Here is a 19,040-nt window from a genome sequence, read left to right on the forward strand (position 1 = left end):
CTAGCTGTCCTTGTTCTTAATTATTTATTTATATTTTAAAACTGCACAATAACCTAAGTTCTCTGTTCACAAATTAAATACATAAAAAATACAAAAGAGGAAAAAAAGATGTCAGATTAAAAACCATGATAAAACCAGTAATAGCATATAATAAAACCAAAAACACTGTACTAGGGATATTTACAAAAACAGGTTCGTTCTCGCTCTCTCTTTCTCTCTCTCTCTTTCTCTCTCTCTTGTTATTGTGCCACACACACATACTCAAAATTTTATTCAGATTCAAAATACTGCTTTTCAAATCGAATAATAGTCAGCATTTATGTTTTGGTCTGAGCCCAGTATTTGGTGTGTTTGAAAAATGTACAATCTGGGCCACTTTTCAAGTAGTGTTAATTTAAGTTATCAACTTGTTGATATAGCAACATAAAGCAACTACAGATCCACAACACATGAATTTAAGTTCAAGGTTCAGTTATATTTAGCCTCTCTTTGCCAGATAGACTAAGCTTTCATTTTTTCATCTGGTAACTATGGATTATCTGCTCTTTGGGGCAGTCTGCTTAGAACACTGAGAAACTGATCGCTTTTCTCTCAGACTGAAGTGATTACAGATAACACGCTTGTGGATACATCATAACTTTGGTTAGATTACATTTGGTTATGTAAAAGATCTAGTTATAGTGAAATGAGGTTATGACCCAGAAAGACTATTAAGCAGGAGGCACAGCTTCTGTCTTTAGTGCTATCCTGTAGCAGCACCTTTCAGACCTCGACCCTTGCACCATTTTGGGGATGCTGAGAAGTATACCAGGTGAACTTACGCTGCTGTAGTTCCATCCAAAGGCTCTGTCTGAAGGTAACAAGGAAGATTTCTTTTTGAGCCAGACTCTAGGTGTGAGACATACAACCTTGGTTCCTCAGTGACAGATTCAGGAATGATAGTGAATCTTGCTATATCAGTCTGATCATCCTGGTCAGGCATCTGTACCTTACTTCACAGAACACTCCTGAGGTTCAGTTGGCCTGGTCAGCACTATATAAGTGTTCTCAAGCTTTGATCCTCTAAATCAGGCATCGGCAACCTACGGCCCGCGGGCACCATAGGAGCGGCCCCAGGCCGACCCTGCCGCCCATTGCCACCGATTGGGGTTGCCGGAGCGCTCGTTTCCCCCACCCCCTGGGACGGCCTCTGGCCTCCCAAGGGGGCGGGGGAAGCCCTGGAGCCACCGGAGTGCTCCTTTCCCCCGCCCCCTGGGACGGCCTCTGGCCTCCCAAGGGGGCGGGGGAAGCCCTGGGGAAGAAGGAGGAAGGAAGGAGGAGGAGGGAGGGAAGGAGGAGGAAGGATGAAGAAGAGGAGAAAGAAGGAGGAAGGAAGGAAGGAACAGGAGGAGGAGGGAGGGAGAGAGAAGGAAAGATGAAGAAGAGGAAGAACGAGGAAGGAAGGAGCAGGAGGGAGGGAAGGAGGAGGAAGGATGAAGAAGAGGAAGAAGAAGGAGGAAGGAAGGAAGGAGCAGGAGGAGGAGGGAGGGAGGGAGGAGGAAAAATGAAGAAGAGGAAGAAGGAGGAAGGAAAGAAGGAGCAGGAGGAGGAGGAGGAGGAAGATGAAGACATGCAGTCTTTCTGCAGGTGAGACAGTGTGACTTTCCAAAGTGCATTTCTGTGTATTTTCAGTGCTTTCAATGTTAAAAGGTCTGCTTTTACAATGAGAGTGGTAGTGATGATGATATGTCAGTTTGTGGGACATGCAGTCTTTCTGAAGGTGAGACAGTGTGACTTTCCAAAGTGCATTTCTGTGTATTTTCAGTGCTTTCAATGCAAAAAGGTCTGCTTTAACAATGAGAGTGGTTTTGGCCGAAGGAAGGGGCCAAGGAGGAGAGGGCAGGCACACGCCTCCTCCTCCCCACGGGGCTTTGGCAGCCCTGAGGTGTCCTTCGGAGGACACCTCAGGGCCTGGGCAAAGCCCCGAGGACGGAGCAGGGGCCATGCGCCTGTTTTCCTGCCCCTCACGGGCCCTTACTGGTTCTCTGAGAGGCAGCTGGGGCCACGAAGGGCAGGAGAGCAGCGCGCGCCTGTCACCCCCTCTCCCAATCCCCCCCTTCTAGCTGTCTCCGACCAGCGGGAGGTTGGGAAAAGGGAACAGAGAAGCCCCGCCCCCAGAGGTGAAGCTCCGCCCTGGCACACGCCCCACCCCCAGAGGGTGGAAGCTCCACCCCCGCACACAGTCCCATCCCGGAGGGTGGAAGCTCCACCCCTGGCATGCGGCCCCGCCCCCGGAGGGTGGAAGCTCCCCCCCTTCGGCCCCCCAGTTGTCTGAGGGACAGCAACCCAGCCCCCGGCTCAAAAAGGTTGCCTACCCCTGCTCTAAATGTTTTGGACACCAGCTCCCAGAACTCCTTCCTGTTAGCCAAGCCAGCTGGGACTTCTGGGAAACAAAGTCCAAAACATCTGGAGGATCAAAGTTTGGGAGCCACTGCTCTACATGAACTGACTTTGCAACCTATTTGTCGTTGTTGTGTGCCTTCAAGTTGTTTCCAACTTATGGCAACCTTACCATGGCAAGATTTTTTCAGAGGAGTTTGCCCTTATCTGTACCAGTCCCCTGAATCATCCACAGTTCCTACTGTCTTCCTGCTGTAAGGTTAATGAGAAAGGTTCCCTGAATGTAGGACTCATGAAACCCAATTATAGAAAAACAAGCATATCTTGTACCACCCTTGTGGTGGATTTTTTTTCCCTAGTAGCATTAGCCTAACATCTATCCCATGGTGAGAGTTTTTTTCCCTTTATTACATTTTTTCCACCTTGCTGCAAGGAGCTCAGGGTGATGCACATGGATTTTCCCCTTCCTGCCACTCCCTCTGTCATTACAACAACCCTGCAAGGAAGTTCAAGTGAAGGTTGCTCAGTTACTCAGACAGTGTCCAGTCTTTATGTATGTCTTCTTTGGGATTCATTTGAAAAAGTAGCATAAAAAGTTGCTCCAGCACTAAGAGCTGGCATTTTTTTGATAACTGATGGAAGTGAGGAAACACAAGAAGGAGAATACATATTTTAAGTTATCTTTCTCATTGCTTTTGAAGCAAATAATTTAACAGTACATTTAAGATTTGTTAAGATGTCCACAGCTGTCCCATAGAAATAGTTGTATATAGAGCTATTTCCAGCAAATCAGTGCATGACTAATCAGACACATGCCATGAATATTATGATGCATTCATATAGTTCTTCCTTTAAAACAGAATTGACCATCTCTGGATGGCAATTTCCCATACTGACCCCTGACTCTCATGAATGAAGGAGAAATGTGGCTGAAAGGTTCCAGTTTTTTTTTAAAAAAAATTAAAAAGAGAGTGGGGAAGGAGTGGTGAATCTCTCTTGTCTTTTCTCCTTAGAGGCTGCATGATGCCCAGCCCTGCTCCATGATATAAGGCCACATCTTCAACACAAAAATGTAATGTCTTGGAAGCAGGGCTTCCAAGCTTTCTCCTACAAGCATTTACAACTATGTTGAAGTTAATATATGAAACTTAAACTCAAATTGTAGGATGAGGGGAAGTAGACAAATGAGAACTTCTTATTCTTCTGTTGGAACACACTTTTCTTGTTTTTGAGTGTTGTTTCTAACCTATGGTGACCCTAAGGCAACCCTATCACAACATTTTTTGGGCAAGATTTGTTTGAGGGGTATCTTTGCCATCCTCTGAGGCTGACAGTGTTTGACTTGCTCAGCATCACTCAGCGCACTTCCATGGCTGAGCAGAGATTCAAACCCTGGTCTCTGGAGTTAGTCCAATGCTCAAACTATCACACCACACTTTTAGTAGAAAACTACAAAATGTATCTTGCAGGTAGAAAGCCATGAGAGAAGCCGCTGTGATTCTCTTTCAGATCTTCAAAAGTGAATACAGTGGGCCCTTGGTATCCACTGGAAGTTTAGTTCTAGGATCTCCTATGTATATCAAAATGAGTGGATACTTGAGTCTTATTATATTTAGTAGCATACTATATGCTTATAAATATTTTGCTTATATAAAATGGCAAAATCAAGGTTTTGGGTTTGAGTGCGTGCGTGTGCGCGTGTATTTAAATAGATAGTTGAATCTGTGGGTATGGAGGGCCAGCTGTACATTCATTCCTCAAGGCTGAATCTGTGGGTATGGAGGGTCAGCTGTACATTTATTCCTCAAGGTTGAATCTGTGGGTATGGAGGGCCAACTGTACATTCATTTCTCAAGCTTTATTTTCTTTTTTACAACATTCTCTTTTCTCTTAAAAGGTGGTCCTAAAAGGTCACTTCCAACAGTCCCTGGCATTCCAGGAGGGACAAGGGCAGGGGCTGGTAAAATTGGCAGGATGATTGCTGAAGAAATTATGGAGATTCATAGGTAAGGAAAACTGCAGCTCTCTTATGCTATTTCAAATTGTATTTCTTAAAAGATTTGATCAGAAAAAAACAAACAATGAGCTGCTGTGGTATTACTACCGGCAATACTGGAAGACAACTTTTTCAAGGAAACAACAAATTTCTGTTTATATTTATACCTTAATATATTTTCTTACGATAATTCATTCACATTTATCTGTGAGTGATCAGTAGTTGTTATGGAAAGTTGACAACAGAAAACACCTGAGAACTTGTATTATAAGATGTAAATACAATTGACAGAGCTCAGTTGTAGATATAACTCCATTGCAGTTATGTGTCATGGTGACACTCTTCAAAAATCTTCCTTTTCAGCCTAGCAGCCCCTCAGCTGAAATGGTTTCTGAGGTGCTGCAGAATAGGGCAAATTGAGAACAAGCAGCTGAAAAGACTCTTCAAGAGTCCTGCCACAGCTCCTTGTCTGAATGCACACTGTGACCAGAAAAAGGCTGCAGACATTTTCCAGTGGCCTCAGATTAGGACCTTGGAAACGCTTTGGTTAGGGCACTAGAAAGCTTAAAAGGTAGGTCTTGGGGATCATTATTCATCATAAATATGAATCCCTAGTAATTAAGAGATTGTATATCCATTTTATAATCTCATCACTGCTGAATAGGATGTCAGCCAATATGTGGGACTTTTTTGAGTTATTCTGAACAAGTAGTGCTTAGAATATGTTCTCCTTATGCTTTTCATAGGTGGGCAGAAATAAATAAATTAGTATATTGAACAGGCACTAATATTCCATTCAGTGTGATATCTCAAGTGATATTTATTATTTTGAGTCATTTAAATGTACATCATTGAGAAGCTCAGAGCACTATAAATTAGTTTATATTCCTCCATCATGTTAAAAACTTAAAATCCTAAACTCTGACAAGGGAACTATGGTTGCTTCGCCATGGCTATTATATAAGTATGTTTTCTGATGACTGGTACTGAGATTAGTACCGCCTGAATTATTTTGCTAAGTAAATTGCTTCACAGAAGGTTCCTGTTTGATGGTGAGAAAAGCTTGATCATAGGGGCTGGGCTCAAAGGCCAACATACACTATAGTTTCACATGAGACATAATTTTGCAGTTAATCATGTGACAGGTTTGTTATGAACAGCATAAATTATGCATGCATATATGTATTATTTTCTAATCCGGTTAACAATATTGATGTGACAGGATACGAGGCTCTTCACCTTCAAGCTGTGGCTCTAGTCCATTGAACATGACCAGCACACCTCCCCCTGACACTTCTTCACCAGGAGGCAAAAAGGTGAAACAGACCCTAGAAGAATACTGCTGTATATTATACACAGCCTACTGTTTAAAAAAAATGTACTGTTCAAAGAAATGTAATTTGCCTGATGGCTATATCACAGCAAAGTAAGTCCACTGAGGACCTTTGTCTGTCTAGCGAATAGCTTGGAATGCCTCAAATGTTATTAGGGAATTCAAAAGGTGCCAACACAACTGCATCTAAATATGGTTTTTATTTGGAAAGATCAGAGAAAAGGGTTTTAGGTAAAAGGAGGAAAAGCTGCTCTTTTTAAGCAAAGGGAAATGGCATCCATCTTGAATGCTTTTCTATCATGCACTGTCTACAGGGGAATTTTCAAATTGCCCCAAAGAGATGTTTCTAGAACAAATTCTCAAGGCAAGCTTTTTTCAGTCCATGAGTTTGAGATAAAGCATCTCAGTGGAACTCCTTTCCAGGCAAGCATTCTCTGAGGATGCCAGCCACAGATGCTGGCGAAACGTCAGGAAGAAACTCTTCTAGAACATGGCCACATAACCCGAAAACCCCACAAAAAACTATGGATTCCGGTCCTGAAAGTCTTCAACTCCACATCTCAGTGATCTTTGATGTTTGTTGTTAACTGCCTTCGACTCGATCCCAACTCATGGCATTTTCTTCCTTGATCTTCTTTAGTAGCTGTTACAGGTCTGTAATGTTTTCTGCTAGTAGTATGGTGTCACCTGTATGTCTAGGATTGTTGATATTGCTTCCTCCTATTTTCATCCTCCTCTTTCTGTGTCCAAGCCTGCTTTTCATATAATATTTTCTGCATATAAATAGAACAGATCGGGTGAAAGGATGCAGCCTTGCCTGACCCCTTTGCCAGTTAGGAACCATTTTGTTTCTGCACATTCTGTTCTGCCAGTAGCTTATTGTCCTGTGTACAGATTTCTCATCAGGACTATCAGATGTGTTGGCACTCCTGTGATCTTAACTGGCATGGCAGCTAACTGTAATGACAGTTCTTTGCTGTCTCTTTGCCTAAAAGAGCACTTTGCCCTTCCTTTTTGTACATCTACATAATCTTTCCAAAAGATTAAATAGGAACAAAAAATAATATTATGCAAGCCACTTGAGTATAAACAGGATTTGGTTATCAGTGATAGAAGGTAAAATGATGGTGTCTGATGCAATCTCATTTTTAAAAGCATACATAACTTTGACACATGACTCAAGTCCAAGTAGATCACAAGTTGAACTTGAGTCAATAGTGCTCTATTCTGCTTTGGTCAGGCCTCACCTGGAATACTGTGTCCAGTTCTGGGCACCACAATTTAAAAAGGATGTTGAGAAACTGGAGCGTGTCCAAAGGAGGGAAACTAAATGGTGAAGGGTCTGGAAATCATGCCCTATGAGGAACAACTTAGGGAGCTAGGGATGTTTAGCCTGGAGAAGAGAAGGTTAAGAGGTAATATAATAGATAGCCCTGTTTAAATATTTGAAAGGATGTCATATTGAGGAGAGAGAGAGCGTGTTTTCTGCTGCTCCAGAGAACAGGACCTGGAGCAATGGATGCAAGCTACAGGAAAAGAGATTCCTCCTAAACATTAGGAGAAGTTTTTTTGTGGGTTTTTCGGACTATGTGGCCATGTTCCAGAAAAATTTCTTCCTGACATTTCGCCAGCATCTGTGGCTGGCATCTTCAGTTTCTCTGAAACATCAGAAAGAAACTTTTCAGGAACATGGCCACATAGCCCAAAAAACCCACAAAAAACTATGGATGCCAGCCATGAAAGCCTTCGACTTTACATTAGGAGAAACTTCCTGACAGTAAGGGCTGTTAAACAGTGGAACACACTCCCTTGGAGAGTGGTGGAGTCTTCTTTCCTGGAGGTCTTTAAACAGAGGCTGGATGGCCATCTGTCAGATATGCTTTGATTGAGAGTTCCTGCATGGCAGGGGTTGGACTGGATGGCCCTTGTGGTATCTTCCAATTCTATGAGTCTTTTTTGCTGCGTGGGGGAGCCACACAGTTTGTCCACTGCGGCTCCCTCACGCAGCAAACACGGGCACCGGCAGAGCGCCCTTTTTGGGCGCTCTGTAAAGTGCCTGAGATAAGCTATTATCTGAAACCAACAAAAATCCAGAGAAATTATTAAAGAGGGTCACGGAGGAAAGTGCCAGGGTAGGCTTGATGTTGAACATTAAGAATGCAAAAATAATTACCATGGGATATCTACAAGAATTTATGTTAGACAATAAGAAAATTGAAATAGTCAAAAAGATCCCATACCTTGGGTCAAATATTAACCAGAACGGATACGACAGTCAAGAAAGCAGAAGAAGACTAGGATTGGTAAGGGAAACTATGAAAGAATAGGATAAAATCCTAAAGAGCAAAGATGTAACTCTGAACTTTAAAGTGAGGATCATCCAAACCATATTATTCCCCATCACAATGTACAAATATGAGAGTTGGACAGTGAAGAAAACAGAGAGGAAGAAAATTAACTCATTTTAAATGTGAAGCTGGAGAAGAGTGCTGAGGATATTATGCACAGGCAAGAAGACAAATGAGTTCTTGAATATATGAGGCCTGAACTCTCTGTGGAAGCCAAGATAACTAAATTGAGGATGTCCTATTTTGGGCACAACATGAATCACTTGGAAAGACAACAATGCTAGGAAAGCTATAAGGCAGCAGAAAAAGAAGGAGACCACATAGCCAGATGGATAGACTCAATCAGAGAGGTGAAGGGCCTGAGCCTCTAGCACCTGGGCAGTGGAGGACAGGGGGTCTTGGAGAGGTCTCATCCACAGGATCACTATGAGCTGAGGTCAAATCGAGGGCCATTGACAACAGCAACAACCTCAAACTATTCAGACATTCTTATCGTTTTGCATAAACTGCTTTTTGAAATACTCTAATGCCATCTACTGGTGATGGCCATTTGGTAAATAGTGAATATACTATTTACTTGTGGTATGATTATTATTATTAACCTTTATTTATAAAGCGCTGTAAATTATCCAGTTTTATTTAGTTGGTGTCCCTTTACCTTTTTTTCAAAAGGGCAGAGTAGCCCTTTGTGTTTTAAATACAGAATTACAAAATAGTACTGGAAAGCATGTACTGTATTAAGATTCACAAGCAAAAGAACCGAGTCTTCATGTGCTTATTGATGGTTGTATTTTATTCTTTAATGAGCCCAACATGTTTCTGGCTTTGATACTGAATGACCTCCTTTATGAGTTATATGTATTCAGTATTTCAACAGCAGAAATTTCTGGAGTTTGCTAGAAAACCTCTCTCCATATAACTGGACTTATGCACAATTGAAAAGGGGGAATAGCATATTCTAACAATGGATACAAGCCAATAAGGAATATATGTCCTTATCTGAAATGCTTGGGACTGGACATGTTTTAGATTTTGGATATTTTTGGATTTTGGAATATTTGACAGCTGCCTGTTTCTGCCTTATGAACAAATGACCTGGATCACCACCACCACTGGCTTGAAGGCAGAAGCAAGTGACTGGAGGGCTCCCCGGAGATCTCTTGTATAGTAATCTGTGCAACAGTAATCTGGTTTTTGAAATCTCATGTCTGTCTCTCCAGCCCACAAATAATGCACCATCCTTTGAGGGTGCAGCGGTTTTCCTGGTCATTCATCCACATCTACCTCCAGCTTCACAAATATACATACAGCATTACTTGTGTTGTAGCTCCAAGCAAAGCCATTTTTATTCTCCTAGTGTGAGAGCCTGCACTGACAAATATTACTATAGATGTAAGCAGTTAATTTAATGAAATATTTTTGTAAGAAGTGAATGTAATAAAGTACTTTGGTATGAAGGCAAACAGATTTGAGAAAACAATAATGTATTTTAGATGGCAGGAGCCTACCATTTTGTAGGACTTGCCTTAATAAATTTAATGTAATCAAATATATTTCATTGGTCAACCATAGATACTTCAAGGCAGATTTTCCTCCATGTTTATGCAAAATTCATCTGTCACAAGCATTTATCGCAGGGCACACCATGCCCTGAAGGAATTATTTTTCCAGTCTGACATCCCATGTAGCTTTGGTTTTCTGTTTAACACAGAAACAAATCTATTACTTTAATATTTATAAACCATTGTTTTTAAAGCAGTACTTCTAAGAACACTCATAACATTAGTGATAATCCTTTCAGTCACTCATCACTTCTAGAGGTTTCACCATCAACAGTAGCGTCCTTACACATCATGGTGTTAACACTGTTAACACCATCCGTCTAAGGTTTCACCTTTTGTTTTTGTCTTCACAATCTAAGATAGTCAGAGTGAAACTTTTGCAGACAGAAAAAGAAAATAACTTGTTTAAATTTAAATACTTTAACATGCTTCACATACATAGAGTATGTGATAAACTGTGAAGGAATGCTCACCAAAAGGTGCAGGGCTTTATCAAGTGATTGGCATTTTAAATTATGTGTGCTATAATATGCTTGTTAGGATCCAGCATGGCATAGTGGTTTGAACTTTGAACTATGACTCTGGAGATCAAGGATCAAATCCTGGCTTGGCCATGTAAATCCACTGGGGGTAACCTTGGGCAAGTCACACTCTCAGCCTCAGAGAAGGCAATGGCAACCCCCTCTGAAAAAACTTGCCAAGAAAACCCCATTTTAGTTTTGCCTTAGGGTCACCATAAGTCGGACTTGAAGGCACACAGTAACAAGCTTGTTTCTAGCACCAGTTACCACATCAAACCCCTTTCTCCTCACCAGCTTCATCCACTTTGGCTCCTGTAGTTTGAGTCTATGGAAACTTTGTTCCCTCTTTATATCATTTGACATTTTTGTCCTTTGTACTCTTCCGTCCATGTATGTGTTTAAATTAATATGATGTCTCAACTAGAATTTCCCTCGGCATTTTTTCAGGACAATCTGTTGGTAGCTATAGAGTTAGCATTGCATTTAAAGGGATGCATCCATTGTGCAGAGCTGGACAAGATATAAACTTTGCTCTCCAGAAACAGTAATGACAATGCAAGCTGTAATCAATGCAGTCATGCTCCTTTTTGGCACATAGTACAGTCATCTATCTAAATTAAGATAGATGACTATACTGTGTGCCAAAAAGGAGCATGATTGCACTGATTACAGCTTACACTGTCTATTCAGAGCACCATGGCTTTGATGTATCATTGTTTGGAACATGTTTAAGAATGGTTCTAATGACAGTATCATTTATTTGATGACTGCATTACATAGTGACTCACCTGTCATTTCCTAAGACACAAAATTCAGTGGGAAGAATCTGTGATGTGATGACTTGTCATACTGTGAATGAGTTATTACTAGGCCTGAAACAATGCCGAGGGAAATTCTAGTTGAGACATCTTATTAATTTAAAACACATATAAATCACCTGAGGGCTGATAGAAGGTACTTTCTCTGAGTCTTAAAAAATAAGAAAATTCAAGTGGTTGCTTAGATTCATCAGAATTCCCGCTATAGCCCAAAAGAGTCAGGAAAAATTAAAGTGATTTATATCTGTCCAAGAGGCAAGTTTTGATACTTCTAGAGAAATAAAGTAAGCTGCATAGACTGACAATTCCAGTGGGTGAGAATTTTTATTAGCTGTCAAGGTATTTTCAACATTGAATTTAGCATATGGTTGGATTTTTCCCTATGCACCATGTGTAGCTACTTTTCTTTTAAGGATAATTTGCCTTTGTTGTTTTTGTGTGCCTTCAAGTTGTTTCTGACATATGGCAACCCTACCAAGGGGTATTCTTGGCAAGATTTGTTCAAAGAGCCTTTCTGCTCTCAGAATAGAAACCTTCAATGAAATGAACAGTATTAATGTTTATTTTTAATTTTTTTTTCATAAACAGTCCAAAAAAAATTAGCAGGAGATATTTTTAAACAGAAATTTATAGCATTACTTCATGGACATGTTTTCATATTAAATTTCATGCAGAAAATAGTATAGGCCCAAATTATTAGTGCTGAAGCCTATTAAACATTGTGTAATATCAATAATTCAGAGAAGAGAGGAAGGAAATGAAAGTGGTTATCACAATCTGTATCCAAAAGCATTTTACCCATTCAGTTCAGCACCTGACATTAATGAGGGCAACCAATGTTGAGTCTTGCCTTTCTAGATTGTAAGGCTGAGGGCAGGGAACTTAAAAGTAATAATAACTGTAAGCCGCTCTGAGAGCCTTAGCAGCTGAAGAGCAGGGTATAAATACTGTAAATAAATAAATAAAACCTTGTGGAATTATTTCTTTTAAATTTTGTGCATGAAAACAATTTTGAATGGAACTCTGGAGGAAATTGCATAGCTAATTGATCAGAACAGGGTTCACATTTTTCACTGAATATAGGCATAAAAGATAGCCCCTGAATGTATGCTGTAAGATCAGAAGTTAGTTTTTGCAAACTTTTAACAGGATACGGTACCTAACACAGAGTACACAAATTATGCTGGATACTAAAAAATTGTTGTGTTGATCTTCTTTCCTTTTTAGATTTTGAATGGTGGAACTCCAGACATTCCTCCTACCAGTTTACTATCTAGTCAGATCCAAGACAATCCAGGCTATCCATATTCTGACAACTCCTCAATTCTAGGTAAGCTTACATCATGGAAACCAGGACAGGTGAAAAGGAGAAAAAAATGGCAATAGTCACTGTGTGGTAGGTCTGGGTGGTTTCACGGTACCATCAGGACTGTTTCCAGTTAAGTCAGTGTGAGAGTTCTCTTCATATATTGCTTCACTGTAACTTTCACCACTCTGTTTTATTAGCTAAACTGACTAGATCTGATGGGACTTGAGTCGAAGATTAGAGAGTTGTACAATTGCCGCCTAATTTATGCAGCCTACATTTTTTGTAGACTCCCACTGATAGAATCCTGGGTCAATCACTGCTGCAGGATGCACATTTTCTAAATTATTCTAACTGGATCTTACAATTAGTGTTTTAGAAAAACAGTACTTTGATGTTTATTTGCATATTCACACATCAGATGATTGTGCATAGCAAAATAGAACTTACAGGTGACCCTTGAAACTGAAACAAAAAGTCTGCTTAAAAGTAGTCAAAGCCATTGCAGAATTTTGGTAGCAAGAAGTGTACCATGATTATCTTATTTTTTTTTCAAAACTCCAAGAAAGTTTGAGTCCTAAGCTTTTGAAAAATGTATCAGCCTTCTCCATCTGTTATTTATGAGTATTTCCTCTTACTTTGTATAGTTAAAAATACAAAAATCAGATTAACTCTTTGCTCTCCTGCTGATTAGTTTTAACTTTTTTTTCCATTCTTTTTTCAGAGGAAAACTCACACATAGGCATTGATATGATAGACAATGACCAAGGATCCAGCAGCCCAAGCAATGATGAGGCAGCAATGGCAGTTATCATGAGCCTTTTGGAAGCTGATGCAGGTCTTGGGGGCCCAGTTGATTTTAGTGACTTACCTTGGCCCTTGTAAATGCTACCCAATAGTTTTGACATCTGGATATATCAAAGTGCATTACTGGTGGAATTCTCCCATCTGTGAAACTTGTTGAAATGCTTTTGATGTTTTAATTTCGTAAGCCATATCAAGAGAACTGTCATCCTCCTCCCCTGTGTAATTTCAGACCAAGTGGAGATCAACTTGCTACAGTGTTCCTACATCGATTTGGTTAGCTGTGTATAGCTTGGATTAACTGTATATTTTGGGTTCTGTTCTTGTATTGATGTTTTTGTTGTTTTTTTTAAAAAAGATCACTGTGCAAACTTAAGCACTGGCATCACTGGTAGCTTTTATATGCAAATGGTCATTGCAGCTCTCTGGTGTGTTTTTACACTACAGGAAAAAAGTCCCCTATGTGAATAATGGATATTTCTTATACTAATATATCAGAACTGTTTCTTGTAAGATCCTTTACTATAAATATTGTTGAAGTGTAATGTATTAGACAGTGAAATATTTTTAAAATAAAATGTTTTTCCCTTATTCTAAATTTCTTTACTTGGATTGTGAAAGAAACCTGGATGAAATGCATCCTGGTTACAGAAGAAACCGGCAGCTCTGGACACATTTTGTTATTGGATCCTGGCATAGAACAATTTCTGAAGAATCAGCACAGCATTTAAGGCAGTGTCTCTCCACCTTTAATGCCCCCAGATTGTTTTGGACATCAGAAGCTCAGCAAGGTCAAATGTCAACTGGTGGGCAAAAGTCCAAAAACTACTGGTCTGAAGTTTCAAGTGAAATACAAAGAAAGAGCTATGGTGCATATAATTGCATGAGGAAGGACTGACCATAAAAGTCTATACTTAATTAATTATGGCCTAAATCTTTGTGTTAGACTGGACATAGCTATATGCTAACTTAGCATTCAACAATTTGGATTTATTTATTTATTTTATTATCCCGCCCTTTTGCCATCATGGAATTCAAGGCAGGATGAACCAGGGTACCAGTGAAAATGTAGAAGTCTCATTGAAAGGTTTTTATATAGTTGAGATGTATTCTTCATGCAGTTGGACAGAGAGGAGAGAGGAAGAAGCAAAAGTACATGCTTACTACCCTCAAACTTTTCTAGATTCTTGTTAGTGCCTCTTTTCTCTCCTGCTTGTGCCAGCTCCTTATCAGACCATAATTCCTAGGGCTTTCTTGGGATGCTCTTCTCACCACTTCTTCAGAATTGCTGTTGTCCTTGCTTCCAGGCTCTCTTAAGTTACCCATTCTCAGGCTGGCAGAAGGAGCAACCCACAACCCCATATCAGCTGATCACAGCAGGAGTCCCAAAATTTCAATTCTGTTTTCTCTCTCCCTCAAGTTTTAATTTTCCTGCCTTCTCAGCCAGTTAAGCTTTCCAACTTCCTTCCCTCTTTCTTGAAATCTATGTCTAAAGAATTAAATATAAAATAGATTTGCAGCTAGTGATTTAGCAAAGAAAAACACAGGTTACAAAATTTGGATGGTGAAAGAGGATTCCTACTTACCTTCTGAGAAAAAACAGCCATTATAGAAAAAAAAAACAATTACAAAAATCTTCCCCAAGACTACAAGTACGCATGATAGTTTGAAGTTTTGAAATTATGCCATTTAGTGATTATCTCCTTTGGAGCAAGCTTAGTACTAGAACAGTGAGAAAAAACTTTGTATTCTTGAGGTTGTCAGACAAAATACAACCTAGTGGAAAAGACCAAACAGGTTTTCTTAGGTGCATATTGTCAGACATTTATTTTGTAAATAGAAGAATACAGCTGCTATCCTGGTTACTATTTTAGAGAAAAATGTAGTAACTTAAAGGTAAAGGTCTTCTCTTGGCATAAATGCCTAGCTGTAACCGACTGTAGGGGTGGTGCTCATCTCCATTACTAAGCTGAAGAGCCAGAGTTGCCTGAAGACTACTCCTTGGTCATGTGGCCAGCACGACTGCATGGAACACTGCTACCTATCTACTTGCATTTGCATGCTTTTGAACTGCTAGGTTGGCAGAAGCTGGGACTAGTGACAAGAGCTCACCTCATCATGCAGCACTTGGGCCTCAAACTGCCAACCCTCTGATCATCAGAACTGGCGTCTCAACCGCTTAACCATGACAGCTAGTATTAAAATAATGGCAATTTTTATTTGAATGAAAAACTTGAGTTTACAATCAGTTAATAAGTGAAGAGTGAACGATTTGCATTTATCTATTCCATAACATATGAAAAAACCTCTCCGTAAATAAATATTTCTGTGAACAGATTTAAGGTAAGGCAATTTTTAAAGATAAAGCCCATATCGGTTGTTTCTGACCCTTGCACAAGGCTCACATCAAACATGAAAAACCCTTCATTGGATAAGTCTGAAAAAATGGCCATTGGATCACAACCCAAAAGCCCCAGTGGCAAGAATTTTGTGCTCATCCATAAGAGAATAGAGTTAAGCAGGCTCATCATATCTGTTCAGAACTATTTACATTTAGCTGAATAGAAAGTCTCCAAAAGAAGCACTCTTGTTAGTCAACATTGTGCATCGTGACTATAAAAATGGCTTTGAGAATTTTTTTGTCCACCATTTATAAAGTGCCACTATCAATTAAGTCTGCATTTTGCCCACTGTGTACCAAAATACTGAATAAACCATAGCCTCCATATCCTGCTATTTCTGACAGAGCCTTAGGATGAGGACAGTCCACCATACAACCAATACCACAAAAACCTACTTACTGGTAAACAAATGCAGGTATATAACTGAACCTCATGATGTTACACATATACTCCTACACACCATAATCAGATCCCACTTTGGTCTTTTTTAAGTCCATACTGCAATAACCTAAAACATTTTATGTTCATTACACAATGGAGAGAAGCTGGAATTGCAGTGCAGTATGAGCTCATTACAGCATCTTCATTTTTTATAATAGCATGCTTTTGTTTAACCAAGAGTTTGGATCAGAGTGGCAAGTTCTGTCCCTCAGGATCCACATCACTGTTGCTGGGTGGAGGATGAATGGGCAGACTATCCAGTTCATCCACCTGGGGAGTGGGATGCATCACCACTAGCTGGTCCTGGGGAATATCTGCTGCAGCAGCTGCCAGATTGGTAATAGATTTACTTTTTACACACTGGAAGTCAACATGCCGACTCTTCCCTTCCTCCTTCTCCCATGACATCCGTATGAAAGGTCTTTGGACATAATTGTAGATCACCTCTGGCCTTCCACCTGGCCGTTTCTTAACCTTCTCCTTGTATGTAGGGTAACCTAAAATACAAAAGACAAATGCAATTAATTTCCATTTCAGTTTAAAGAACTGCACTCTCTGGAGCAAGTAAGAAACCACCAAAAATTATGCAGCCAACCAAGTACACTAGGTTTTAGCAGCATTATGCAGCATCTCTTCTTTTCCCCACCCTTGACAGAAGAAATTGTTAACATATCTTGTTGCTAAAAACAATGAGATACAGAATGACTTATTTAAATAAGCTAACATTCTATAAGATAATTAATACATTCTGTGCTGAAATTTCAAGTTATAAGACAGTACTTATACAAAAAGATTTACTGGTATAAAAATGGAACATGAAAAGGCATATCCAGCCGTTTTGAAGTCTCTACATCCCTATAATTTCTTTTGTAGAAAAGCAGAAGTGTGCACACAGTAATATGTTACTGAGGGTTTACCATAAAAAGAACCTCTAAGTTATCTTACCTTCTATACCTAATCGAATCTTCTTGAGACCTCTTTCCTTAAGAACCGATTTGGCCACATCTCTGTTCTCAATGTATTTGAAGAATCTATACAATTTTGTGCTATAAATAACTGGGGAAAAATACATTTCATAGGTTACTAAATTGCATACAGTCTTTACTCATGTTTCCCTAATAAAGCTCAAGAATGAATGTGTCCTGCACTAGTATTAAATGTTTTCAATATTACTTAGATTGGAAGATTAATTCTATTTGCTTTGTGATAATAAAGAGAAGGATGCAGCCTGAACCAACTATGGGAGGAACAAGCTCAGGGCTGCTAGACCAAACCCCAACATCCCTTCTTCACCTCCAAATTTAAGGTCTTAAGAAGGCCAGTCCAGAAAAGGATTGTTCATACATTCAGCTGAATGGGCTTCAGATCCTACCCATGATGAGGAACTCTGGATCATCAGGGTGACAATTTCCAGGGGAAATTCTAAGTGCACTGAATCAATGGTAATTCCTGCTCAACATAGGAAGAATATGTATGGGTGAAGCCTGAAAGCACAGAATGCAGCAGAGGGGGCTATCCTGAGCTGTCCTGTACTTCCTGTCATCTGTTCAAGCAATAATCCCTGAATAAGGCAGTTGTCTTCATGTACATCAAAAAGCAACTTTAAATTGTAAAAAAAAAATCTACTGTTCACAGCCCTTCTACATTCTTCTTCCCAATCTTATTTCTCTAACTACTAATTAGGTACAGTGAATTATTTTAATCAGATGTAAGATATTTCCATAGGAATAACAATGTGTTCTTGGCATTTCCTTTCCTCATTTTTAAATACTTTATGAATGAACACCTTAATTTAATGAATTATTTTCATTCATGGCTTACCAAACCAACTATGATTTAATTTCCCTTCTGATGATGGACCTTTGAAAAAGATTCATTCAAGGGTTTAGATACAAAAATGGAAGGGAACATCCCAGAACATGTTTTAAAATGTTGAAAACATTACTTCAAAATCCTCCAGTCCCTGAACAAGAATTTACTTAATGTAAGAATACCATCTACTGGAGGGTGATTAAACTAAAGAGTACAATCAGATGCTCTGCAATAGTGGGTTTTTCAAGTTACAAAGAAAAGTATCTGACTTACTTTGTGAATATTCCTCCCCCATCTGTGGAGGATATTCTTCATCCCAATCAACCACATCATCATCAGTGAGCACCACAATATGGCACTCTCTTTCCCCACTCTGAGCACTGGCTACCATCAATGGGAGTATCATTTCTTCAAGGTAAAATTCAAACTGCTTCCGAGCACCATCATTCGATAATTCATGCATAAGAGCACCTGAAATCAAAACACGCCAACTATTACAACTGAAAACTTGTTTGTCTATTTACCAGTCATTACCACATGTCTTAAATCACAAGACAAGTTCACTACTGTTTTTAACTGGACAGGGAGCTGAGCAGACATCCATTTGTCACAAAGACTGATTTCCTAGTGGGGGCTGTCTTTACAGCTATAATGTTAAGTAAATATTTAAAAGAGAATAATGCTGTTAGGTATGGAGAGCCATTTGGAAATACTGTATTATTCTTTTAAAATCATTTGGCTGTATTGTTGCATAAATGTCTTGAAAGTACTACTATTCTCATACTTTCCCAAAAATATGGCTGGGATTCTACATTGTCATACCTAACTATGATGATGTACTCTGTTGTCATGGTTATTTCTGACAATGTGACCCCACAAAACCAACCTTTTCAACCTGACAGTACCCAGCCAAATGCAGACTGAGATGCTGGAAAAAGACATTTCCAGTACTTTCCTAGTCTTGGGACATATCAAGAACAGACAGCTGGAGAGACCCCTCAGGGTCCTGTCACAATTTCTTGACTCAATGCATCCCACCAAAATGGGAGAGCACTGTAATCATTACTTTCCAGTGCCCCTATCTGCAGTGCTTTGGGATTCCTTCAGCTGGGGCACTGCTAGGCTGAAAAGGTAGGGTTGGGGGTCACATTGTCAGAAATAACCATGACAACAGAGTACATCATCATAGTTAGGTATGACAATGTAGAATCCCCAGCTTTTCGGCCTGTGAGGGAGAGAATAGGCTGGCCCAGCTCCATCAGGGCTAACCTGAAGAAAGAGGCTCCTCCCTCCTTAACAGTCATCCTTCGGTGAGGGA

At 39.8% G+C, this 19,040-nt stretch overlaps 2 protein-coding genes across 7 annotated transcripts in view; one reads left to right on the forward strand and one right to left on the reverse strand.

Moving 5' to 3' along the window:
* Positions 1-13,658, forward strand: part of ARNTL (aryl hydrocarbon receptor nuclear translocator like) — a 72,656-nt gene extending 58,998 nt beyond the window's left edge. Inside the window, 4 exon segments of the mRNA XM_042447105.1 lie at positions 4,277-4,385; positions 5,598-5,691; positions 12,185-12,287; positions 12,988-13,658. Coding sequence (XP_042303039.1) covers positions 4,277-4,385; positions 5,598-5,691; positions 12,185-12,287; positions 12,988-13,148 — 467 coding nt within the window. The 3' untranslated portion in view covers positions 13,149-13,658.
* Positions 13,659-15,265: 1,607 nt separating this feature from the next.
* The window catches only part of BTBD10 (BTB domain containing 10), a 43,796-nt gene continuing 40,021 nt past the window's right edge, over positions 15,266-19,040 (reverse strand). For all 6 annotated transcript variants that reach the window (XM_042447111.1, XM_042447109.1, XM_042447107.1 and 3 more), the window contains 3 exons: positions 17,996-18,193; positions 16,856-16,966; positions 15,266-16,407 (listed from right to left, as the gene is read on the reverse strand). In XM_042447111.1, the coding sequence (XP_042303045.1) occupies positions 16,097-16,407; positions 16,856-16,966; positions 17,996-18,193 (620 nt within the window). In that variant the 3' untranslated portion in view covers positions 15,266-16,096. The remainder of the gene's footprint in view (positions 16,408-16,855; positions 16,967-17,995; positions 18,194-19,040) is intronic.

This window comes from Sceloporus undulatus, chromosome 1, assembly GCF_019175285.1.
Source record: "Sceloporus undulatus isolate JIND9_A2432 ecotype Alabama chromosome 1, SceUnd_v1.1, whole genome shotgun sequence".
NCBI classification, from domain to species: domain Eukaryota; kingdom Metazoa; phylum Chordata; class Lepidosauria; order Squamata; family Phrynosomatidae; genus Sceloporus; species Sceloporus undulatus.